The 27,992-nt window shown below is 35.4% G+C and overlaps 1 protein-coding gene across 4 annotated transcripts in view; it reads left to right on the forward strand.

The window, feature by feature from the left end:
* Window positions 1-25,533, forward strand: part of LOC110027142 (aladin) — a 54,589-nt gene extending 29,056 nt beyond the window's left edge. The window contains exons 11-15 of one of the 4 annotated variants that reach the window (XM_020728446.1): window positions 7,262-7,334; window positions 21,305-21,442; window positions 21,580-21,667; window positions 21,787-21,854; window positions 25,277-25,533. In XM_020728446.1, coding sequence (XP_020584105.1) covers window positions 7,262-7,334; window positions 21,305-21,442; window positions 21,580-21,667; window positions 21,787-21,852 — 365 coding nt within the window. In that variant the 3' untranslated portion in view covers window positions 21,853-21,854; window positions 25,277-25,533. Of the gene's footprint in view, window positions 1-7,261; window positions 7,335-10,006; window positions 10,077-21,304; window positions 21,443-21,579; window positions 21,668-21,786; window positions 21,855-25,276 lie in introns of those variants that run through there. The other 3 variants (XM_020728447.1, XM_020728448.1, XM_020728449.1) reach the window with 3 other exon arrangements.
* The last annotated feature ends 2,459 nt before the right edge of the window (window positions 25,534-27,992 follow it).

Genomic DNA, 27,992 nt, shown 5'->3' on the forward strand with positions numbered 1-27,992 from the left:
ACACGGCATACATTCAGTTATGTTCTTGTTTGGCTGTACAGATCTTATGTATCGGTGTGTTAAGTTCCAAAATACCGTGATGGGAATCCTTTTGCATTTGAATGAATGTTCATATCCAACGTCATATTGATGTAATTTTATTAAAAAGAGCACGTGCTTTCTAAATTTTTATTTATTTATTTTTTCAGACTACAATCGATTATCCCTTTAGCAGAATAGCTAAAACAATTACCTACATCACTTCATTGGTTGATATGCACAATTCCTACAATTAATCTACTCTTGAGCTTTTGGTCTTGGCTATAATTAACTTGATTCGGCTTCTTTTCCCATATCCCTTCACTTGGTAGCATTGAGATCAATAAAATGGAGGATTTCTTGGGTTTGTAGGCTTTGCTGCCTAATAGTTTCTATTTACCTATGGGCTGTTTGGTTTGTTAAAAAGAAAATATATAAAACGAATATAATTTAATTGAAATGTAGTATATTTGAAATACTTCTAAGTTTTTTAATTTGGTGAAAGGTAAATTCAGGAGCTTAAATTTTTAAAATTTATGGGATTAAATTTAAATATATTAAGTATAATCTCATTCTTTATAGGGTAATATGGAGAACTCCTTGTCTGGGCATTCAAAATATTGATTGGTTGATGGATAAAATAAGTATAATTGTTTTTTTCACATTGATTTAAATTTTATACGCTCCATCGTCACCTAGTTGTAGTTTTACATAAAATAGGGTTTTAACCTTATGGACGGATGTGGACAAAAAAATTTGTCCACAAAATTAATGTTAAGATAGGATCTTGGAATATATATACTTTTAAGAGTAAATTAATATAATTAATAAATATTATGGTTGATAGGAAGATAAATATTTTATGCATTCAAGTAACTAAATGGGTTGGAAAAAATCTAAGGATATTGACAGCTTAAATTTTAAACTTTGGTATTCAGGCATGAGTCACACTAAAATAATGTAGGTGTAATTATAGTTAAGATTTTGAAAGATAATATTGTAAAAATTAATAGAATTGGAGATAGAATTATAATCCTAAAGATTGTTGTTGCTACTAAAATTCTTAATGTTATAAGTATTTATGCTCTTCAAGTAGGTTTAGATATAAGTTCAAAAGAAAACTTTCGAATGACTTAGAAGAATTAATACGAATGATATATCTAGAAAGAATTTTTATTGGAAGAGATTTAAATGGGTTAACTTCAAGATAGGTCTAAAACTGGTCTTGTTTAACTCCTTTATAGTTTGGTTTGACATTTTTGTTATTGATCTATAAGGACCTTTGTGAGCTAATTTGGCTGAATAATCAACTTGATAAATTATATTACATCGACCTCTTTTTTTATTCTTTGCTCAGCTTTATACTTTCAGCAAAATGATAGTTTTTTTTTTAATTTCTTAAATTGTAAATGCAGCCTTTGTTTAAATTCTATTACTCGTTGTGAAGTTATTTTAATTAGCTTGCCGGGAAAAAAAACAAATTTCCTTGAAAATGTTTTTGCGAATCTGGTGAATGCTAAATGCAAAGTAATCTTATGTGCTATGATTTTGACTTATAATCTCTCTTCAAATTTATTTTTTTAATTTGCTTGGTACATAGTTACCATGCAAACAACCAAAAATTCCTATTACTTCGCATATTAACAATTTTAAATTGCTATAAAATTGATCTCAAAACTTAATGTAACAATTTTAAATTGCTATAAAATTGATCTCAAAACTTAATGTTTTCAAAATTTTGCATTATTGGTGTCACAACACAGTTGACCCCTCTTAGGGTCAAATAATAATACAATAGTGGTGGATGACTCAACTAGACATGATTCTCATCAAGCCTATTTTTGATTTGCACAACTCAGGACTAAGTGGGCCATGAATTGGTTTCACTCATTCGTTGCAAACATTCACAATCCAATTCAATTTGAATTTCATTCGTTTTCTCATATGATTAAACATGCATCAGCATGTCGTAAAACATATGCAGAGTTGCTGAACATTAATCATATAAAAGTACATTCCCCAAAAGTCTTCAGAATGCTTCCAAAATTTTATAATTTAAAAGATGTACAAAGGCTCAACTGGCTGATCACTCTGATGATCATTACCTTTCTTTTATAATCAATAACATATAGGAGTACAACAATAACAACAACAACAAAGCCTTAATCCCACAACGTGGGCTCGGCTACATGAATCCTTTTTCTCCATTGCGTACTATTTAGTGTCATATTTTCATTTAGTTCTAATAAATTAAGATCATTTTTTATACAATAAGCCTAAGTTTTTTTAGGTCTACCTCTGCCTTTCTTAACATAAGTCTAATCTAAAACATTTACTCTCCTAATCGGATCATCAGATAGTCGACGCTTATTGTGACCAAACCATCTAAGATGACTTTCTATAATTTTGTCCGTCACAGAAGCTACACTAGCTACACCAACTCTATCACAGATATATTCATTTCGCATTATGTCTCTAAGTGTAAAGCGAGTGTAAATCCACTCGTCTACCTAATCATTCTCATCTCGGCAACACTTAACTTAGTATTATGTTTCTCTTTTAAAGGCCAACATTCAACGCCATAGAACATTGCAGGTGTCACCACTATCTTAAAAAATTTTCCTTTCAGTCTAAGCGGTACTTTTCTATCACACAAAAGGCTCATAGCATTCATCCACTTCAACCAACCAACTTGAATTCTACTATTAACATCCCCATCTATATCATCAATGCTTTGAACAACAGACTCGAGATATCTAAATCGTTCACACCTTTCAATAATTTGATCACCCAAAGTTACACTTCTGTCACTAGAGCTACTACTAATATTACATTCCATGTATTCAGTTTTAGTTCTACTCAAATTAAGGCCTTTAGACTCCAATGTAGACCTCCATAATTCAAAGTTTTTCTGGGCTTTTTCTCTCGTCTCATCCACGAGAAGGATATCATCAACAAAAAGCATACACCAAGGTGCATCCTCCTGTAAATGTCTCCAGAAAGCCCATCCATAACTAATGAAAAAAAAGATATGGGCTTAAAGCCGATCCCTGATCTAATCCAACAGATATAAGTTTGAACACAAGTAACAACTCTAGTATACATATCTTTAATGACTTGAATATAAGTCATATCAACACCTTTCTTCTCAAGAACTCTCCAAAGGATATCTCTTAGAACCTTATCGTAAGTTTTTTCTAAATCAATAAAAGTCAACTGTAGATTCTCCTTATTATCTTTGAACTTCTCCATCAAACTTCTCAATAAATGCATAGCTTCCATAGTAGACTTGCCCGACATAAATCCAAATTGATTATGAGAAATCTTTGTAATACATCTTAACCTATGTTCAATTACCTTCTCCCATAATTTTAAAGTATGACACATCAACTTTATTCCTCTATAATTTGCACACTCTTATGCATCCCTTTATTGTTAAAAATGGGACCAAACCTCTTCCTCCACTCCTCAAACATCTTTTTAGTTTTTAAAATAATATTAAAAAGTTTAGTGAGCCAAGAAACTCCCAAATCTCCTAAACATTCCCATACTTCAATTGTGATATCATAAGATTCTACAAACTTTCTACCCTTGGTTTTCTTTAAAGCCTCATCAACTTCTTTTTTACTAATGCGACAGTAAAAATGAAACGTTTTATTATTATTAATGATATTAAGATCACTAAGGTCAATTATATTTTCAGAAATTTTATTAAAAAGTTTATCAAAATAACTCTCCTACCTATGTTTAATATCATTTTCTAAGAAAAACATTTTTTGATTTTCATCTTTTTTATAATATTTTTTCATTTTCATCTTTAATACAATTTACTTGAGTTAAATATTTACTTTTCTTTTCTCTTTGTTAGACTAATTTATACATATATTTTTCACCCTTCTTAGTATCTAGTCTATTATAAAGATCATTAAAAGCAGAATTTTTAGCTGCACATATTGTTCTTTTAGACTCCCTGCGGGCCGTTTGATATTTTTTTTAGTGTTCTTTTAGACTTCCTGCGGGCCGTTTGATATTTTTTCTAGTTCTTTAAACTTTTACATTTAAACCAATTTTTATAAAATAACTTCTTATATTTTATCTTTTCTTGCACCTTATTATCCCACCACGCACATTATTATTTCAACAAAAATTTTTATTTATAGAAACTTTTCTTTTGATTTTTCAAGTACATCTTTTGCTACTTATTTAATAGTATTTGCTACTTTATCTCGCATAGTATTTACTTCATCATGAACATCCCAAATTTTGAAATATTGAAGTTTAATCATAAAAATTATTCTATTTGTGTCTTTTAAGTTTCTCCATCTAATTCTACGATGACGAGTCCTAGTAGTTTTTATTTTACAACTCTTCATTTTAAAATCTAGAACTAATAATCGATGTTGGGTACTTAAATCCTCACTTGGAATGACCTTACAATCTTTATAATTTTGACAATCTCTTTTTCTTGTAATAAAATGATCAATTTGTGTTTTATTGGATCCATTCTTATAAGTAATAAGACGCTCATCTCTTTTCTTGAATAAAATATTAATAATAAAAAAATCACACGCTAAATCTAAATCTAAAATAGCTCTATCTTCTTCATCAGTCACTCCAAAGCCGTAGGTACCATGAATATTTCTAAAATCTTCTGCCATTCTATCAATAAAATATTAATAATAAAAAAATCACACGCTAAATCTAAATCTAAAATAGCTCTATCTTCTTCATTAGTCACTCCAAAGCCGTAGGTACCATGAATATTTCTAAAATCTTCTGCCATTCTATCACATGTCCATTTAAATCTTCTCCAATAAAAATTATTTCTTGAAGAGGTATCATTTGTATTAAGTCTTTTAAGTCTTTTCAGAATTTATCTTTAGATCCTATATTCAAACCTACTTGAGGAGCATAAGCAGTGTTAAAGTATGATTTTATTGACGAAAATAAAATAACGTGTATTTTTACCTTTGACTAATATGAGTGACAAAAGTACAAAATAAGTATGCTTTAATCACATGAACTATGTAAAAAAGAGTGTAGAAGCAGTAAGCATAATAAATTATAACAAACATGTATTTCATTCATCCCTTGCACAAATCTATGAATTTTTTTTAACTGCTTTATACTCAATATCTATCATCTTTGGAATGTCATTTGTAGCTACAGAGGCTTTGACTTAATTTTTTTCTTTGGGTCATCACTCAGCCCATCAGCTATCACAACTACTAGTAAATGTTGGTCATCTCCTAGCATAATAATTATCAACAACCTCCTGATACCAATAGATCTATTCTAGCTTAAATATCAGTAGTCGGGAAATCTTTACCTGAACTGCTCATTTGTATAATAATCTACTTATCATAACACGTGTCATTTTCTTAATCATTTTACTTGTTAAAGATCATTTTTCATATGCATATATAATTGTACAAGTATACATGCGCACAATTGGTTTAATTAATACCTTACAAATTCAATAAAAACAATAAAATTAGTAGGGTTTACTTGAGCTTTTTTTTTTATAATATATGCACGTATTCAACAACATGCAAAAATTTCAACAACATGCAAAAATTTTATATACAATCTAATACCAATATATTACACATTATAATCCTCGAGCTCATTGTCTAGAATACATTGCCTGGAATCACAAGCCCCCCTTAAAATTTTAGGAATTCTTAATTTAAACATAATTCAACATGTTATAAACTCGGTTACATATTTTTTTGAAATTGACTTCTCATACCAACCTGTGCTCTCCCTATTCCCCAATTTCTTATCCTACCACCTACTGAAAAATGTATTTAACATACTGCATTACAATATAATCGAAAGGAATTATTAGTTTAATGATATGACAATTAAATATTTTGCTTAGTTATCAAAATTTGACATTTATTGTATGTATGAGCCCCCTCCAAATACTTATATTCCTCCCAAAAATTAATCTCCTAGCTGAATCGCGTAAAAAAAATGGTTCAATCACGTCAACTGCACTACTATCACGGTTCCGCCCCCAGCTACAGTTACCAGGACGTGAGAAAGGCAATGAACAGATGAAATTAGGGAATTAAAGGATTAAATCAAAAGATTATATGACATTCTTACCCCAACTATAACTTTCTCCCAAAATCTTCTCCCCTTTCTTTTCTCATCTTTCTTTGTCTATTTCCCGCAAGATTGACTTACCTGAGAGCTTCACCTCTCTGCTGCCCTTCAGCGCCTGACCGATTCCCACCATAGTTTTGGGATTGTGGAATGCCCAAGCACATGAAAAATGAAAGTGCGAAAGAAGGCAAATTGAATGCGGGGAAAAGAGAAAAAACTTGTGCTCCTTAGTCACAACCGTTAAAATGGTTTGCAAAGTGGATTTGCTACAATGCTAGATACTAATAATGGGATTTAATTAATTTAATTAGGTAATAAAAGTAGTATTAAGTTAATATTTTATATTTTATTAAATAAAATATATTAATAATTAAAATATACTTCAAATTGATCGACACAAAATGTACTTTTTTATAAAAACAATTTGGGCACTTGACGGGGCTTTACGTAACCGATGGTTAGTCCAACTGGGACAGCTGGATCGGTTCAGGGAGGGGTCAAGGGAACCGGTTGGCCCAATTATTTGGGTTAGTGTTGACACCCAAGTCCTCCTCTTCTACAATTATAAATATATTCTTTGCTTTGTTTAGGATTAGTTTTTGCTGAGTTTTCTGTCAGCAGCGCCGTCGACGTCCATGTTTGTCCTTTTAAGCGTTGTTCCGAAGGTGAAAAGGTGCTCCGGCTGCAACTCGTCTTGTGGTAGTGTTTATCTACCCTTCCTCGCTTCCCCAAATTTATCCAAGCCGCCAGATTTGCTGTCGTCTCTGCCAGAATTGCTCTTTAAGTGTTCACCACTTTCGCTCTCATCGTAGGGTGTCTTTTATGTTTGTTTTGATTATTTTTCTAGTGTCAACAGTCTTTGTTTGTAACCCTATGGTATTTTCATTTCGATCGTGGTTTGGGTTAACTCCGGTATCATCGCATTCGAGAGGTGAGAAAAAATTAGGCATATTTTAAAATAATCAAAGTCTTACCTAATGTGGGCAAAATCGGGTACTACAGTTGGTCATTGATTAACAATGATAAACATGGGTTGAATTCTTTTTGAGAACCTGTATTTTGTTTTTCCTTCACTGTTCTTTATTTTGCTTCTTTACTTGTCCTAACTTTTTTCAGTTTTCTGTAAAAGTTCTTGTTTCCTTGGCATCAGATGCACATCTACTTCCTGTGGAACTGCCAGAAATTTCTTCCTTGACCGGAAGGTAAAATCAGAGTTCATTATATAAAATCCATTTTCTTGTGTTCCTTTTTTTTGTCTTGCAATTCATGGAAAGCAAAAACGAAAGAATGAATGTGAACAGTTTGGAAACTGGCGTTAGGTTGCGGCTACAGTAATGCAGAAGCTTTTGTATTTTCACAATTTTTTTTATTTGGATTTTCACTATTTGAAATCACTGTTACTGGTTTTTCTGGATGTGAAGCTATTGATTCCGTGGTCTTAAAAAAGTATCTGAGCCTACTCGTATGCTCATTTTTTTCATTCATTTAGATTTTTCTTGGGCTATTCCTTGGGCTATATCTCTGTTTTTGGTTGAGCCTTTCAAATAGTTGCATTTAAATTTAAAAGCTTAAACAGCTACCTGACTTCTTGAAAAGATATTAAGTCCCGTTATAACACTTTGGCAGTATAACCCAGAGTACTTGCATGGAGGAGAACAATTCTATCCATTTGTAGCACCAAACCTATGTAACTACGTAAATTTATAAATTAGAAACGGTGTGGAATGTCGGCTGACCAAGATTGGAGGGAGCATTGGCGATGGATGCTGTAGAATTTCTTTTGAAATTATTTTCAGCTTGAACACTCCTCTGAACTCGTGGAATATTATTAAACCAAACACACAAACATATAATTAGATATTTAAGATTTATAGAAGATGTGATAACTTAATATAAGAGTGTTCAAGTTTTAAGCATAATAAAAATACATTACACATTATTACTATTACATAATCTTGTAATCAACTAGAACAACCTCTAAATATGTAGCCACATAAGCGATCACAAACAAATGTCCACAATAACATTGATACGACACAAATTTACCTATGCTATATGTGAGCATCTAACTTTAAGCACAAACAAGTATATCTACTTTATATACGAGCACAAATGTCTTGAGATTTGAATCACCAAATGAACATTCAAGCATAAACGATGATAAAGCAAATTTGTAGGAATCTAAAGAAAACTGCTGTAAAAAAAATGAATACAAGATATTTTTACATTGTTTAGCACCGAACTAGCATACATCTATGCATACACACTCACTTTCTTGGAATTTGACTAACCATTAAGTAGAAAAACTTATTTTATTGAGCCAATGAAGAAAGTTACAGGTGTGCTTTAATCCAGACGACTAATCATCATGATTAATGCTCCTTAATCCAAACTTTACATTACAATGCTTCTTCAAGTCCTCCAATACTCATCATCACGGTTTTGAAAAAATGTTTGAGGCGTGAGCCTTGAGTCTTGAATTGAGTCGCAGGAGTGCTTTATGTCCTAATTTTCATTGGTACAGGTGAGGCTTATGCCTTTTAGCAATAAGATGCACGCCTTGAGATGCAATGCCTTGAGGTGCTAGAGGTAGGTAGCACCTCATTTTCTTAATTATGTTAATTTATATGCTTATATTATTAATATATTTAATCCAATATTATGCCTTTATACAATATACACCCACACACAATTGAGCAGCCCTCACAGGGGTTAGGGTTTGTTCTCTGCTTTTTTAAACCCTTTGTTTCTCTGTCAAGCATCGTCCCAAGCCCATTTTTTGTAGCAACTTCTAATTTGGCTCTTTGTTGAGCGTCATTCTCTCTTCTTGAGCCCGTTAGCCTAAGCCTGACAACCTCAACCCATTAGAGCTTTTCTATCGAGTGTGTTCTTTAATGTTAATCAGAGTCTTCCTCTTCTTCATGACTTTCTCTTGTTTGCCTTATCTTCCTGTGATGTTTGGTCACTTAAATATAAATTTAGTTTTTCAGGATTACTTTTATAGATAATAATTTCTTAATTTTTTTTAATATGTTTTTAAAGATTATTTTGCTAAAAGGATATTTATGGCAATGGTCATATGGAAACGAGTTTGTGCTTTCTTGTGTTATGATTATCTCTATGTATTTGGTTTAGAGTTTAGTAATAATTTCTATTTGCCTTTTATTGTTGTTGGGGTTTTAATAATTTGTAGATTAGTTTTGTTTAATTTTACAAGCAATTTTGTCAAATATATCCGATTAATCAATTGAATATGATCACATTGTAGGTTGAATAGGAGAGCTCTGCTTTGTTTCTGTGCTTTAGATGACCTAAATTATGTTTGTCGTGTGCATTTAAGTACCTAATGTTTAGTAGTAAATCACAACTAATTAGCAGTAGTTTTCCTAAATACTAAGTAGTACTTACTTAAACTTGCTTGATAGCTAGTTTATATTTTATTAAGCTTAAAAAAAAAAGGTAGAAGTTGTAATGCTCATGTAGGTTTATGATAAATTTTTTTGATAAATGTAATGCTAATTTGATATAATCTGAGACATCTAAGATAGTCCTCTTTCTTAAATAATTTTGTTTAATAATTTAATTTATTTCCTTAGCTTTTAAATTTTTAATAATGTTAATCAAAGAGTAGTGTTGTATGCTTAGCATGAATTTTATTTAAAGCTTTATGCATGTGCTTGATTTAACAATGCTAATTAGTTATAGCATGAGGCATGGGTTTGATTACAAGAGTTTTGCATGTTTCATTTATACTTATTTTATCTTTAATTATTTTTTTCCTGTATGTGAATTTTCCTATTCCAAAACTATTATATTATTATTAAACCCATTATATTTTTATTAAATGATATTGTTATTATTATTATTTTATTAGAATGGGTGGTGTTGCAAGAAGAAGAGATCCAACTTGAAAGTATGGCAGTCACGTTGAAGTGCCAGAGAAGGTACAAAGAAGGGATATGTTTACTTTAAATATAAATTTTGTGACAAATGATTTGCTGTTGGTGTTAAAAGATTTAAAGATCATTCAACTATGTTGGAGCATGTGAGAAAATGTCGGATGTTATTAAGGAATATGTTAAATATTTAAAAAAGTATGTCATCTCAAAAGAAATAGTACAAAGAAATATGAAAGAGATGGTTGAGAATAGCTCTTATTGTGATTTTTCAATATGATGTCTCCAACAGTAAAAGTCATTTGTTTTTTCTTGATCGAGGAATTTGGCGACCAATGAAAAGATTTGTTGTGAATATAGGTGAAGATGAGAATTTAAACATTCAAACGGTTTCTATTAAAAAAAAAAAAAAGGGCAAAAGTAATTTAAGTATAATGAAAGGAAATATGGGGTTTGAGCTTCAAAAAAGCAAGAGTAATTTAAGTATAATGATTACTTAATTGAGTTATTAATTTGTTATTTTATTTGAAAATAAATGTTGAATTCAATCTTAAATGATATAGGGATTAAGAGAAAAGGATTGATAATTGAAGACAATTTTGAAGATGATAATACAAAATTTGAGAATGATAGAATTATTACATATGATGATACTTTCAAAGATGATGAAAATGATGATGAGGTCACTAAGGATTATGATCTTTGTGGCATTTAAATTCTAAATGAGTACTTTAAAGCTTAAAATCTTGTTTCAAACTTTTTGTCTTATGGTAACATTTAAGATTAGGATTTATGATTGATCTCTTTATAATGATGAATGAAACAAATATGTTGTTGTTTTGTCATATTTATGAATTATATTTAATTTTATGAGATTTTAATTCTTTTATTTCGAGGTTTATTCCTCGAACCTTAAGAGGGCTTATGCCTCGCCTTCCTAGGACAAAATGTCTTAGTTCTCAAATTCACCTTTTTAAATATTGCTCAACACTTATAAGTTTTGTAAAAGTCAACCAAAATTTTTTCAAAATTTCAGTGGCTGACTTATGGCTATCTGTTAGCTTACAATTTGTACTCTAGAAAGATTACAAAATATACAAAAAAGTTCAATGCTGAACTAATATAACGATTGAGAAACATGGTGATCATGCAAATGGAAGCTTCGAGGGATTCATACTTTGAAGAACACCTTAAACTATCCGTGAAAACACTTCAAAATGATTTTACAATAAAACTCTCAAATCTTTCTCAATTCCATAAAATTTTTAATCTCATTAAATCCACTATTTAAAGGCAAGTGAGAAAGCAAGAGAAGGCATTCCAAAAGTTGTTCAATGTAGAATGCGATGCATCCAACATGGGAATATGAGTATTGCTTAGTCAGGGAGGTAACCCCACCGCCTTTTTCTGTGAGAAACTAAATGATTCCAGGAGAAAATACTTGACGTGTGACAAGGAGTTTTATGCTATAGTGAGAGCTTTTGAGCACTGAGGCCATTACCTGCTGACAAGTGAGTTCACGCTATTCATGAACCGTGAAGCTTTGAAATTCTTGAACAATCAGAATAATTGAAGGGCCGACACGCGACTTGGGTAGAGTTATTGGCATTAAGCACGAGGCGGGAGTCCAAACCGTGTAGCAGATGCGCTGAGCCACCGACACTTGCTGATCATTGTGATGTAGGCTTGCTTCGTGGACTTTGAGGTAGTAAAGCAGCTTTATGAGACAGACAAGAATTTCCAAAAAAAAATTGGGAACAATATCCGGAGAAGCCCACTGGGTAGTACTACATAATTGAGGGTTACTTGTTCTACTAGAGTAAATTGCGCGTTCCTAGATGTTGACTGAGGGAGTCTATTTTTCAGGAGAGCTATAGTGGAGGCCTTTCAGGGCATTTTTGGCAGGGACAAGTCTTCTGCATTCATGAGAGAACACTTCTTTTGGCTTTGACTAGCAAGAAATATAAAACGACACATCAGACAATGTAAGACTTGTCATATGGCAAAAAATAAGGGGACAAAATATAGGGCTATACACCCCTTTACCAGTATTAGAGGAGCTGTGGACTTAGCATGGATTTGTTGTGGGACTTTCGAGGCACAACAAATAAGGATTCGGTCACGGTCATCATGGATTGATTCTCGACGACGACACGTTTTGTACTATGCCACAGGACACTGAATGCCTTGTACATACGACTTGTACTTCAGAGAAATTGAGAAATTGCATGAAATACCCAGGATCATTACGTCAGACAGTGATGTTAAGTTTTTGATCCACTTTTGGAGGATATTGTGGGGAAAACTAGATCCTAAGCTCCAATTCAGTTTTGCAGCTCACCCCAGACGAACAACCAGACGAAGGTAGTAAACATGAGTCTTTAAAATCTGTTGAGATGCTCTATTACAAAGAATATCAAATAGTGAGACTTGATTCTGGCCGATTTTGCATATAATAGATCCATGAGTCAAACTACGGATCACACCCCATTTGGTGAAAATGTGCATATTGCATTAATATAACAAAATAATTCACAAAAAATCCCCAAAAAAAGTTATAAAAGTTACACAAAAGGGGTAGTGTGGTTGGCGTCAGCCTCTACTCAAAAAGTTGGGGTCACAAGTGTGAGCATCCCAAACAAAAGACCTATTCAAAGCAAGCTGATCACAAAATTGGACTGCTTTGTTACAATCTTTATGCGCAAAAAGAAAAGGGACTTCTTCAAAATAAAAAAGAGAAGCTATATCAGGACCATTACAGAAAATTTGGTTTCAAGCCTCAGTCGCCATACCTTGACGTGGTTGATGATCGTCTTGTTATCCCCTTCAATAATAATTTCTTTGGTATCGAACATCCATGGTTCCAACAAGGTACGTAGAAGAGAACCACCTCAAATTCCACAAGTGAGCAATCCGAATGAGTCAAGTGTTAGTTTGCCACACAAAAAACCTTCCCAACTTCGTCCCGAATAAGCACACCCAAACTGGGTTGGTTGTTAGGAGAAAGAGCTCCATTAATGCTGGCTTTCAGTACAGTGTGAAACGCCGTCATATGAGTGAGACATGAAAGGATAGTGGCAGCCATAATAATCGGTGTCTCGTACGACCGATTATGCTTTTTCGCATTGCGAGCATGCCAATTGTGGTAAACAACATAGCAATAGACACGACCCCACTCCACGGAGGATCGAGGGAGTTGACTCAATGCGGTGACAGCCTTCTCATAAGAGTTGAAAGTGGGGATTTTCATTCTCCATTTGGACAAGCAATCGAGAATTTCTTTAAGGACCTTGCTGGTAGCAACAATGTGAGTGTACTCCTCACTCATATTACATCCTCACAGGCATAAAACATCTTCGATGATCCCCCGTCAATGTAGCTAAGCATTTGTTGGGTCACACCCCATTTGAGATTGTGTACGGACGCAATCCATTTGCTCACTTCACTTGAATTAGTACCATTACTGCCGACGTCAAAGATTAGTGTGGATATTGAGAAACGGGTGCACGAAATTCAAAAACTTCACGAAGAGATCGGAAAAGAGATCACCAAGCAGAATCACAAGTACCAGATACATGTAAACAAGACAAAGATAAATGGTGACCTTTAAGGAAGGAGATCTAATGCGGATTAGGCAGAAGAAAGAGAGATTCCCAATAGGAGCATTCAAAAAACTCATACCTAGAGCAGATAGACCCTTCAGAATACGCCCTACAAGATCAACCTATTAGGGAATTATAATGTTTTAGCCTATTCAATGTCGTGAACTTAAAGCCCTTTTACTAAGATTCAGAAGCTTTGACCGATGAAGTCGAAGCTCCCCCACTCTCGAAAGACTGACACGGGTGACTTAGGGGAGGTTGGGCCTGAATGAACCGGCCAGTGTGTTCAATAGGAGAAAACTCTCGGTCCAACAGTAGGCTAGGCTGGTCCCCTCCTCCCTCTTTCATTGGGCGAGAATTAGTCTCCCCCTTCATTTTCAGTTTTCCCATTTATATTTCTATTCTAAGTATATGTTTGCTGAGTTTAGGGTTCATTCTTGTTTTGTTTTCAAATTTTTGCCTACAGGCTTCTTCCATAGCTAGGGTTATATTCGGGGACAGACGGTGCTCTGCCTGTATCCTGCTTTGAGGTGGTGTTCATCTTCCCCATTGCTGCCCCTCCTCTTAGCAAACTTCCCTACCGCCGCATCTCCTTTGCTGTCATTGCTCTCTTCAGGCCGTCTTTTTATTGTTCCTATTGCCGCCAGCCCATCCACGGGTTGTTCCAATGCCGCTTGCCCTCGAGTCACCCTTGTCAGTTGCTGCCAAACTACACTCTTGCTGTTCCTGCTGCTGCCAACCCATCCGTGGCATGCCCTTGCTACCGCCAACCCACCTTGGGTTGCTTTTGCTTCCGCTAGCCCTCGTGTCACCCCCCACCTATTGCGGCCAAACCCTTCTATCACCCCACCTGTTGTCGCTAACCCTGCAACAGCCCTCTCCACCAACTCCCACTTTTCTTTGGGCCCCACCTCGACATGCCGTCACCCTGGTCAATTCTCACCCTAGTTTTGTGTCATGTCGTGATTTTCCCGTTTTCAAGTGCCTTGTTTGTAGTCATATTTTAATTTCAGCAACAAAGTATTATTCGATTGTGATTTTTGGGTTACCTGCGGTATCAAAAATAGTTAGCAAATCATTAGTTGCTTCTCAAAAGACATTATGAGCAAAATCATTAATGAGCTACATGAGTCATTAAGACTCATGGGATGACCAAAAATAGGGTACGGGGGGCATGAAACTGTGAGTATATATTAATTAAAATATAAATTTAAATCATGGAGCTCCAGTTGATGCATGGTTTGGAGCCTTTAATATAAGTGTACTTAGCCTTACATTTCATTTTCTGAAAGGTTACTTTCACAACTCAAAATTTTAACCTTCTAAATACACTAAAGGCAACTTCGCTATGGCTTGAAATCCACCCCTTTGTTTGATAATAATATATCTAAATAAAATTCTTTAAATTTTATGAATTTCCTCCATCTATGCTAAATTCTCATATTTCTAAAACTAGTTATTATGTTTGTCAGAAGAGAATTTATAGCCTTATCTTTATGATATTGCCCTATTAGGGGAAGTAATAAGTTGAACTTAGCATGATTCAACTAACTTGAGCTTGGCTCATCGGTATAATAACATATGCTCAAACTCAACCTTAGGCTAAAATCGAGCTCATATGATGAGCTCTACTTCTAGTAGGAGAGGGTATAGTTTGCGTGCTTTTGAATAAGAGGAAGTTATGGTGGGACCTGTTGGTGATGTCCTTTAAAGAGCACAAGTCATGACATGACCTACGAGCGATGGCAATTGAAGAAGAGGGTAAGTTGCTACGGGACAATGATAAAAAAGTGGAAGTTGCAAGATTCACGATGCAACTATCTGGTGACGCGGAGCTTGACTCTCACAGGGAGAGGCTGATCGGTGTGGGTCCCCCTTAGTTATCTATTAGTATTTATATGTATTCTTTTGTTTTAAGGTTCAATTTTTGTTGAGATATTTGTTCGGAAAACCGCCGATGTCCAGTTTTCCTTTTCTACAGTTATATCCAATGGCGAGAAGACGCTCCGACTGTAAGTCATCTCGAGGTGGTGTGTATCCCCCCTTTTCGGCTTGGTGCTGCTGCCTTGCATCCCTTCTCCTTGCAGCCAGCTATTTCCCCTGCACCTTCCTTGCTTCTAGCCGCTAGCCCCATTTCCCTGTCTTGTTTCCAACCATCGTCCCTAATTCCCTACCATGCTTCTAGCCGCCAGCCCAAAGTCTCTTCCATGTTGTCTGTCACAAAACCCCAATCCCCCCTTACCTGCTGCTGCCGCCAACCTCACAAGCACCTCCACTCATTGCACAATTCCTCTCATACATCTCCACTTACTGCCGCAAGCCCACTTATTATCACCTGCCATTTTCTCTACCCATACAACCCCTCTTAGTGAAGTCACAATCTCCCAGCAATCCCATCCACTTACAGTCCAGTTGGTGTTCTCCACCGTGTTTGTTTGTCGTTTATTTCTTATTTTGAAGAGTCTTCGTTGTAATTGTTTGAATTTCAACAATAATAGTTTTTTTTTGTTCCGGTTTTGGTAAACTCTGGTATCAGTTGGTATCAGAGCTAGCTTAACTTTAGTCATGTTCTAGGGTTTTCTAGCATCTACATACCCAAGCCATCTTCACCAAAATTTTTCTTTCATACCACTAGTTACCCATTCTACTCTCACAAATCCAAAACCCTAACCATGCCACCAAGGAGATATAGGCTTGGGTTCACTCGAAAAGAGATACAATAAGAGTTCCTTCATCTTCAATAGAGGCTTGCAGGGATTGATGATGAAACGTAGTGGGAGATTACCCTTGATCATGAGATGGAGAATCAAAGGGAAGAAATAGATAATTTGAATCCCTTCCATTGGGATAACATCAACGATCATGAGGACAGAGTCCGACACATTTGAATTCAATATCAGAGGAGGCTGGGAGAGCAAGCCACATATGGAGGATACATCGATTTCAACATCAAAGTGGATCTACTGAAATTTGATGGAAGTATGGATTTTGACGACTTTATAGATCGGTCACAATCTGTTGAGCGAATCTTCGATTATAATGAAGTGCCAGATGATAAATAGGTAAAACTAGCAGCCATCAAGTTGAAGAATAGCGCCTTCTTGTGGTGGAAAAACTTGCAGTGACAGAGAAAGAGACAAGACAATGATGAGATTACCAAGTGAGAAAATTTGAGAAAATAAATGCAGATGAAATAATTACCTGCTCATTTTCGCCAGAATATATTTCTGACTTCACCACATTCAACATAGATACTTATTAATAGAGGAGTTCACGACGCAGTTTGATCACTTGCATATGAAGTGTGAGTTGGTTGAGTCAGAGGAACAAAACACAATATACCTGGTGGGGGGGGGGGGGGGGGGGACTAAAGCTCACTACTAGCAACATTGTGCAATGGCAACTTTATTTGTCACTGGGAGATGTATAAACCTTAGCCCTGAAGGTGAAGAGACAACAAAAACAGAACAGACAACCACCACCAGTCCGAAAACCACTTGCAGTTAAAGACACCAGTACGAACATGCCTCAGGGAGTTGAGAAAATTGGTTCGGATAAGGATAAAGCCACCTCCATTGAGAAGAAGATTGAGAAGAGAAGCACACCTACTACAATTCTTGCCCGAAATTGCTTTAGATGCCATGGATTTGTGCACATCAGCTCCAGTTGCCCGACGAGCTGAGTCGTGTCTCTTATTGTGCAGGGCGCCGTGGAGGAGGTTAGTGGCGAGGAGTTAGCTGAGGAACAGGTGGAGTTGTATCATCTCTCACCCGATAAAGCTGCAGCTGTAGCTTTATTTGTCACTGGGAGATGTCCAGACTTTAGCCTTAAAGGTGAAGAGACTACAAAAATAGAGCAGACAACCACCACGAGTCCGACAACCACTTGGATCTAGAGACACCAGCAGGAGCACACCTCATGGAGTTGAGAAAATTAGTTCAGATAAGGACAGAGACATCTCAAGTGAGAAAAAGCCTGAGAAGAGTAGCACTCCTACAGTTCCATCGCGAAAATTCTTTAGATGCCATAGATTTGGGCACATCACCTCCAGTTGCCCAACGATTGAGTCGTGTCTTTTACCAAGCAGGGTGCCGTTGAGGAGGTTGGTGACGAGGAGGTAGCTGAGGAACAGGGTGAGATATATCATTTCCCACCGAATGAAGGCGAGATACTTATAGTTCAATGGGTCCTACTGATCGAGGATACGAGTGATCCGCAGTGGCTTTGCCACAACTTATTCTACATCTGTTCACTGTGAATGGAAATGTAAGTGGTCTCATCATCAATGAAGGGAGCAACAAAATTGTGGTATCTTTGTAGATAGTGGAGATATTGGGCCTCATGACTCAAAGACATTCCCGTCCATATTCTATGTCATGGTTGAAGAAAAAGAATAGTGTCATCATTGACAATAGGTGCCTAGTGGATTTTTCTATTAGAAGGACTAGGTGTTGTGTGAAGTGGATATCGTGACAATTTGACCATAGGACTCAACAAGATAGATTCAGAAACACATACTCCACCAATGAGGGAAAGCACGTCGTCCTTCTTCCTTCGGCGACGCAGGAGATCACAGGTGCCCTAGCCAGTAGAGCAACATCAGTGGAATCAATTTTGATGATGATAGAGGATGATGCGATTGAAACACCGATTACAGACATGTGACAGTCATGACGAAGAGCATTTCAAGATATCTTGATTGATGCCTTATCGTCCTAGCCACTATCATTTGGAGAGATTCAGATTATCGTCACGTCAGAGCATGGGGTGCCAACCTTAAGTTACTTTAGGGGATTCAACAGTATATGCGTGATGAGTATTCCCAAAATATTGAACCGAGATGGATGTTTGCTCGCAAGAGGGGAAAAATCCTCGACTGCTTTGGGAGATGGTGTAGCCATTCGTGGGATCCAAATTCTCCTAGAGCCGTAGTCGAAAATTCTTCAGCTCCGAAAGATTACAATAACTCCGTCATTTTCACGTGTAACCAAAAGTTTTAGTGATTGAGGTTGAATCTCCCCCAACCCTGGGAGATTGACGCTGGGCTCGATTCCAAGGGAGAGGTTATTCGGTTCGGTCAAGGCTGATCGGTTCGATCCAGGCTGACCGGTTTGGTCAGCATAAATCTAGGGCCAGCTGAACATTGCCTTGACGCTAGGGTTGCCGCCCAAGTGAGGGGGGTCCCCCTTAGTTATCTATTAGTATTTATATGTATTCTTTTGTATTAGGGTTCAATTTTTGTTTGGACAGCCGCCGACATCTAGTTTTCCTTTTCTTGGGCAGTATTCAATAGCAAGAAGATGCTCCAGGTGTAAATCATCCCGAGGTGGTGTGTATTCTCTCCTTTTCGGCATGTTGCCGATGCTCATGCTTTTGCATTCCTTCTCTCTATAGTCAGTTATTTCCCCCGCACTTTCTCTGCTTCCAACCGCTAGCCCCACTTTCCTGTTTTACTTCCAACCGCCATCTCTAATTCCCTGCCCTGCTTCCAGCTGGCAATCCCAACTCCCTTCAATATTCTCTGCCACAAAACCCCAACCTCGTACTTGTTGTTGTCGCCGACTCCACCAACACCTCCACCCACTGTCGCAATCCCTCTCCTACACCTCCACCTACTACCGCAAGCCCAGTTCTTACCACTTGCCTCTACCCATACAACCCTTTCTAGTGCTGTCGCAATCTCCCAACAATCTCGTCCACCTGCTATCCAACCGGTGTTCACCACCCTCGCCCTCACTCTAGGGAATCGTTTGTGTTTGTTTATCGTTTATTTCTTGTTTTGAAGAGTCTTCACTATAACAGTTTGAATTTCAACAATAATAATTTCTTTTCATTGCGATTTGGGCTAACTCTAGTATCAGTTGGTCAAGCCCGAGATCAAGTGGTCACATGATTTGATGGCATCCACACAGTTGCCCCTTATAAGAACGATGTTTTTTTTTCCTCATTCTAGATATATTCCGTTCTCTCCTTACCTAGTTTTGACTGCTATACCTAGCCCTCTTCATCGCTCCTTCTGTTCACGACCACTCTTAGAAACTCCTAAGTTTCAGTGATTCCATGTTTGTCAACCCCAACATCAATTGTTTTGTTCATCTTCGTCGTTTCTTCGCTTTTTTGCCTCCTAGGATTTCAATGGTCCCATATCATCCACTTTCGTTGTTGTGGCTTCGGTTGCTCTAATCATTTTTAAGTATTTTCACCTTTTGTCTGCATGACTTGCTCTTTTGCCAATGTGATAGGCGGGTTGTTGGATTTATTGTCTATATAATGCTCGTTACTCTTTCATCAAATTTAAGATTCTAATTTACATAGCCAAGCCTTTTCTTTTCAATAAAATCTTACTCTTATTTTCACTGATGGATAGATCGTTGAGCTTGCTCGATCATTCGCTTGTACTATTGTTAAAACAAATTTTTGGGGCTATCCCAACATGGATATCATTGCCAGTCTTGTCAAAATTGCAATTGATTGGTGAATTTTGAGTTGTTCTTTTTTCTTCATCATGTTATTATCAAGCTTTTTACATTCAGATTATATCAAGTTTTCTTCTTGGTCTTCCCATTTTGATGTATGAGAGGAATTGCCTAACACCTCTTTTTGGGTAGCTTTTTTAAGGTTATGTCTTCAGTACTTACAACTATTCAACTTTATATCATTAGGATCTCTTTTGATGAATTTTTGCAAATTGATGATGCTACTGCCTATTTCTCTAAGCCCATGGCAAGGTCCTAGTGGAAATGGATGTTTCGTATCGTATTCAATACAAGTTGTGGATTGGTGCGTGCTCTTGTGATTATTAGCAAAATGTTGAATTTGAAGGCATCTCTCAATATTGCTCTTTCTGTCAGATTTTTTGTCCACATCCACTTTGATTGCTCCAAGGCTCATCCGGCTTTAATAAATTTAAATGTTTAGGTTCAAACTGTGCCAACATGATCCAATAAAATAAAATAAAATAAATGCCGGTAGTCTTAGCTCTCCCCTCCCTATCATGTGGCTGCTCTCATGGCTCACCAGTATTGTGAAGGCCAAAAGTCCTTATCATTAAAAAAAAAAAGGAAAAATCTTAAATCTACCGCACTCCCTCATTCTTACACTTACATTATCACATCTCTCTTATTCTTGATCTTGTCTCCCTTTTCACTTGTCGCCAAACAAACCTACGAGCTCCTCATGGCCCAATTTGTGCACACCCTTGCATTCCTCTTGTGTCACTGCCGAACCCTTTCTCCACTGCCCCTCGCCGGTGCTCCTTGCACATGTGCCAGTGGATGTCAATAGCATACCTTGTCTGTGTGTGACTAGCTGACCCCCTACATAGGACACGTCTTGTCTGTGCAGAGCTAAGCCAAACAAACAATAAATTTCACTCACGTTTGTCTCGATTTGGCTACTTTAATTACACTTTAGAGGGAATAACTGAAAATGCATTGGAGCATGGCAGCCTGCCATGCTGTTATCCCCAAACAGGCTCTTACGTTGAATTTTGGGATTTAAAAGTTAAATATTAGACATATTTTCACATGAAACCGAAATGTTATGGAGAAAGGTGACTGATATATGTAAATGGAAGTCGAATTTCTGATTGTATTATTACTTATTTCTGTATACATAATGCGTGTAATGAGTCTGTTTCTCAAATTATCACATTAACGTCACATTTATGTACAGCTGTGGCATTGAAAAAATAGCCTGGGATGCTTCAGGGGAGCGATTGGCTTTGTCATTCAAAGACGGTGAAGAGATGTACGGGGGTCTCATTGCAGTATATGACATCAAGAGGACGCCTCTTATCTCACCATCTCTGGTGTTAGTATATCACATGCCAAAAGAATTATATTACTTTGTTTTTCTTTTATTTCTGAGACAACCCTTTGTTTAGTTTCCAAAATCTTACCAGCAGCTGATTACAAGAGATGATTAATCCAGAACATTCTTTTATACAGGGGATTCATTAGGGGTCCTGGAGAGTATCCCAAGCCACTAGCATTTTCCTTTCACAGTAAATTCAAACAAGGGCCTTTACTCTCTGTGGTGAGAACCTCGAGCCACTTGATCTTCAAATCTTTTTATAACCTAATCTGAATTTTAATATTTATCTAATCATATACATTATGAGACTTCTTAAATTCCCAAATTCTTTCTTTTTACAGTGCTGGAGTAGTGGTTTATGCTGTACATATCCCCTCATTTTTCGCACACATTACTTCCTTAAGTGAAGGTACATTCTTATCTTTTACATTCCAAACAGCTAAATGCTTAAATGCAGTTAACTACTTCATTTTCATCATTAAAGAGCTTGAATATTTAAAATCTATATTTTTCTTTGAGAGTTAAGACTAGGTAGTTAAAATGGAGAAGTTCCAAAGGAGTATTTTACAATAATGAAGATCCAGAAGCAAGAATATTTTATAAAACTGTATTTAGACTAGCTATAAAATATGGATTTGCATGTGGAGCGATGGCATCTTCTGTGTGGCAAAACGTAGATTGTTAAATTGAATTGGTAAATTTGGGTAGATAGATTAAAACATGATTATATAAATGGGGCAATCAGATTCACCCCTATTTGAGATAAGATAATGAGAAAGAGGCTTGATTGTTTTAGACATGTACGATGGAGTTCAGAAGATGCACTCCTAAAGTATAGATAACATTGATCTAAAACAGCCATGAAGGAAAAGGGATAAAGCAAAATAATTAGAAGCTATATAAAAAAGTTTGTGTAGTAATCTAAAAACTTTAAGCTTGTGCGAACCATATAAAGGTACTTTCAAGATGTAATCGGGTAGTTGATCAAGCACTACATAGAGTTGTAGCCCCCATTTTAAGATTTCTTTAGTTCTTGTTTGATGCTCTACATTTTTATCCGCCTTTTGATTGAAGGAGTGATCTTTTGATTAAAGTTATTTCTCAGGTTCAATAGTAAGTTTACTTTGAGATGGCTTTCTTTATCGTTTGAGCTAGTGCAAAATAAAATGCCAATCTTACTATAGAGTAGATGGTGGGGAGATAATGAGAAACTCATTTTGAGATTGTTTGGTTCAATCTTCATGGATCTGTAAATTTACTCTATTCTAAATAGTTACGTGATGATGATTTGCCAATTTCTGATCTGAAAATCCTTATTTGCAATCATTAGTTACATCACTTAAGGGGACCTTATATTTGGAGTTGAAAAACTTGTTGAGTGGTCAATTTCATGCTGTTGACCTCAGCTAATAGGGAAAAATTTTTTGTCTGGACTCTAGACGTAGCTCTACGTGCGGACTCCCAGTAATATGCCGCCACGTGTGTTATATCGGGCCCACCTAAAAAAAAAAGTGGAACGCGGAGGTTATTGTAGTGGAACTGCGAATGTTGTTTGGCGGGTTATTGGGAGGTTATTGCGGGGTTATTGAAGGGTTATTGGAGGTATTAACTCCAATAACGCCACAATAACTTTTTAATAACTCCCCAATAACCTCCGCGGCTCCCTCCGCGGTTCCACTTCAATAACTCCTACAATAACCCTCGTAATAACCTAAAATAACTTAAAATATGAATCATTTGAGCATAAAAATAATTTGAATTTGAATTTTTAAAATTCAGGCTATTAGCGTTTTGACAATAATTTAAATTTGGGCTTTTAAGTTTATGCTCTTAGGACTTGAAAATAATCTGAATTTGGCTTTTTGACTTACGGTGTTAGGGTTTAAAAATCAATCCAAAATTTGAGTTTTTTAACTTAAAACTCCTAGATTTTAAAGTTGCAAAAATGAATTAAATATGATATTAGAGACATGTTACATAAATTTCATTTTTCTAATGCCTACTGAATTCGTAATACATCTGCTAGAGGACATAATGTGTTACTTTTGAATTAAAAAATGGAATGCTGTGTGACTCGGTCATAATATTGTAAACATTTCAAGTTTTGAATGATCTCAGAATTGATATAAACCCCATGACTCTTTCTCAAGTTAAATGCATAGTTTTGAAATTTGTATGAGTTTTTTTAAGACTTATATGAATAATAACTTTGATATTTTGGATCTCTAAATGCTTTAAGACGCTTTAGGAAATAAGTCAACTATGCACAATTTCAAAACCTTGCATGTGTTTCTTGAAGTAAGTTTTATATTAAAGTCATTTTAAAAGATCGTGCAAATCCTTGAAACTTGAAATTTTTTGAGCTCTTCAAATATATGAAATTTAAAATATCTTTATGTGCTCCACCAAATTAAATAAATGTTAAAATATAAAATTTTTGAAAATGTTGCGCGGGTTAAATAAAGTTCACTCTGATTAGTCTCATTTTTTGAAAATTAATCAATTGAATCATCTTGCTTATAGATTAGAATTGTTAGTCCCACTCAACTAGTCCAATCCTCTTCCTTGTTTGGACTTGAGTTAACGAGTCTAGTAACTTCTAATAGTGTTCAAATCATATATAAAATTTAAATGTCTAAAACACCTACTTTGATCTTCTTTGTTAGGACTGAAGGCGACATTACTAATATACTAAAGATATCAAAGTTAACAAATTTAAAATGAATCTTAAGCATAAAATTTTTAAATGTCAAATCTCCGATGATATCGCGTTGACTGAATCTCCACCGGAGAGGTCACTTTTTAAATTTAGATTTTCAGATCAAAATTTCAAAGTAACAAATTAAACAGTCAAGTTAAAATTAATTACTTAAATGACTTAAAGTGAATCCCGTCCACTTGTCTCAATATTTTGTCGTGGTGACAAACTTTTGATGGACTTTAAAGGCTCACAAAGAACGAATGTCATACTGAGTGTCTTATTATCTTCACACTAAAAGTAATTTCATGTCAGTAAGGATGTGACTCGAGTCCTTAGTCTGTGTGGTTTGACCTAAAGACTCCACGAAAGTAGCAGTTATGACAAAGTCTAGTCAGGGCTAGTTTGAGCTTGTCTTGTTAGCTCATCGAGCTTACTTCACGAACCGAGCTTGAGCCGGCTCACGAGTTGGCTTGTCTCACATGCACCCCTTTCCATAAAATATTCCTTTGCTAATGAATATCAAAATGACTGCTGACTAACCTTAGGCCTTCTAATTGCTAAATGATTACCATCTCTCTAGAGATTGAAACGCAATCCTGGTATTTTAAAAGAAAGCTTCTTAGCTTTTTATTTTTCGTTATTTCCTTTGTAAATATATTTATCATGTGATCCCAATTGTATTGATCTCTTAGGAAACATTTATGAATTATAATCTAGGACTATTTTTAATAAAGTGATTTCCATGGCATCCCATGGCACGAGTTGGTAGTTTATACATCATCTCCACTGCTGTAAGCTAACAATTCATTTCTCAGAACAAACCTGTGTATCAATCTCCTACTTTTATAGCAGAATGTAAGATAAAAAATGAAGACTGAAGACAAAAGTCCACATGCCCAGATATACTTTTAGATCGAAGTAGATATAAAAGAGCTTAACTATCCTTTATATGGATATTATATTGAATGAACCAACTCTATTAGAATTTGGCGCACCTAATAGCAGGACTAGTTGTCAAAACAAATTTTAATTTATTTGTTTACATTATCCTGTACCCTTAAAATGCATTGATGACTGATGAATCCCTTACTAAACTGCCTTATTTGATGTTTCATGGATTACTGGTGTAGCTGCATATAGATTAAAGACTGGGAATTGAGCATCTGAAGGCTATTCCGAGAAAACAAAGCTTCCAGTTCATTATTGACTGTTTTTGCGTGGCCTTGAAGACAGACTATGGTTTACTTTAAGACCAAATATTTGCTAATGCTTTCTGTACAATTCAATCTATAACAGATTTTGTAATTACTCCTCTCATGCTTATTTTCTTAAACGAACTTTATGCTTGAGTTCATATTAAATAAATGTTCGAGATAGCACTTGTTCTGGAGGTAATTGAGTCGAGCTATTTTGATAGCCAGCTTGGGATGGTACATAATGACAAGTAACAGTTTGCGTTGGTGCCAATTGGCTAGATTATAAGTATTGATATAAAATATATTTAAAATATCTTAGAACTTAGAAGCCAGGATTTTAAGTATAAAAAATTTAAAATATTTAAAAATCATGTATTATTTTCAAGTATAAAGGATATAAGTTTAGAGGCTTTGGAAAAAAATACCACTGTCATGATAGTTGAGACCAGAGCTTCATTAAGAGAATGAAAGAAAAAAAGAGATTGATTTACAAGATGATATGGTTGAAGAAGGTGTTGCACTGTTAAGAGAATGAAAGAAAAAAAGAGATTGATTTACATGATGATATGGTTGAAGGTGTTGCACTAGATATAGCCCGACAACTTTTAAATCACTCAAGCTGGAGAGATGAGCTCATTGAAAGATTGGAGAAAAGGATTGAGGAAATTATGAGTGTCATTTTGACAAATTTAAACTAGATATTAGTAACACCAAGATGTTATAGTTGAAGAGGGTCCATTGTCTAATACAACTCAATGTATATTGGATGAGTTGAAGCAAAGGGAAGAGCATATTTGGAAGTTAGAAAAGAAGATTGAAGACTTATTAGCTTCAAAACCTTAGTTCAAAAGAGAACTACTCTGGTGCTAGTTCGTATAGAAGTTGAGAAACCTGAACTTATTCATATGCTTGATAACTCAAAGACAAGATTAAGAGAAATTACCAAGAAATAGCCGGAAACGCCTTTTCCACCTTAAGAATACTTCAAATCTCCGATTGAGCAATAAGTAAAAGATGTATTAGCTTAAGCCTGAAGTGGTACTTCAATACCCAAGGGACAACCATATTCTGAAGAGTTTGTTAATGTTCAACATCCTAAAGGATTTGTGACACCTAATTAGATAGTGTTTAATGAAATAAGAAATCCAAGACAATACTCAGCACACTTTTAAACTAGTTGTTGCAATGTAGAATGAAGCAACACCATATTATTATGTTAAATTATGAATAGTTTATCCAATGTTTGACTGATATGCTAAACTACCCAATGACCTAGTCAAGACCTTTGTTGAGTTGGAAGAGTTATTCATAAAAAGATTTGCTAGAGCTCAAGACCATATCACTATTGGAGACTTAGTTGTTGAGAGATAAAGACCTAATGAGATTCTGGTAGATTATATTTTAAGGTAGAAAAATTTAAGCTTGAAATGTGAACCCCAATTGCAAGAACATGTCATAGAGATTCTACTAAAAAATACATATGGATCGATCGCTTTTATATTGGAAGGATTCACTATCAAAACTTTTGAGAAATTAATTGATAAGTAAGGCAACTAATTTACAAGAGGCAAAATAGTTACCATTTCTGAGTCAGGAAACCAAGAAGAAATCCCAAAAAGCCTTTGAGAAGAAAAAATTTGAGAATGTGTCTGCTATTGACAAATGAAAACAACCAATGAAGATACAACTTGAACATTTTTGGTAACTGATAACAACCATAACAACAATACCAACAACAACAATCTTAATCACAATATGCACAACAATGACAATAAAAACAACAACAACAATCATAGAAATTTGAAAGAAGGAAGTTAGTACGGGAAGAGTTTGAGGAACTAAAGAACTGAAAATATCCCTATAATGATGAAACTGCCAAAAAAATGTTTAAGAGTCTATCCAAGAATCCAAACTTTAAACTTTCTGAGCCCAATAAACTTGAGGAAGTATGGAGAGATATAGAACACAATTACTATCAATTCCGCAGAATGCTCGGCCATACCATTAAATAATGTTTAACATTCAAAGTTTTTTGGAAAGAAATCACAAGGATGGAACCATAATCATCCCTTGAGAATATTTGAAAGAACCAAATTAAGACATGGAACCATTTGACCCTTACATGAAAAAAGAAGGTTGGCAAAAAGTGCTATCCAAGAATTCTTGGAAGATTATCAAGCAGCTCCAGAAGTTATCTGCATAAGATCTTTTAGGAACTCAAGCATTTCTTGAGCTAGACACCTTTGTAGTTTCTGATGAAAGAGAAGTTAAGCCAAAATTCAAACCATTACCAAAGCCTATTGAATCTTAAAAAAAGACAAAAGGAGAAAGAGTATTTGAGGAAATGACTAAGACTTTTGAGAGAAATCCTATTAGGCTATTTATTTCAGACAAGGACTTGTGACTTGATGCATGAAAAAGTTAACAATAATTTAGGATTATTTCTATACATTTCCATTGATGATATTACGTTTTAAGAAAGTTATTTTTATGTTTATCTTGTAGGAACAACAGATAATCAAAGTGGGAAAATTAGGAGAGGAATTGGAGCTGAATGGTGCAAGGCGCCGAAACTTTGGAAGCCTAGGCCCCAATTCATGCCTTACCAACTCTAGAGGTTAACACTTAGGTGCCAACCATTGGGCGCTTA

The sequence above is a fragment of the Phalaenopsis equestris genome, unplaced genomic scaffold (genome assembly GCF_001263595.1).
Source record: "Phalaenopsis equestris unplaced genomic scaffold, ASM126359v1 Scaffold000416, whole genome shotgun sequence".
Lineage (NCBI taxonomy): Eukaryota > Viridiplantae > Streptophyta > Magnoliopsida > Asparagales > Orchidaceae > Phalaenopsis > Phalaenopsis equestris.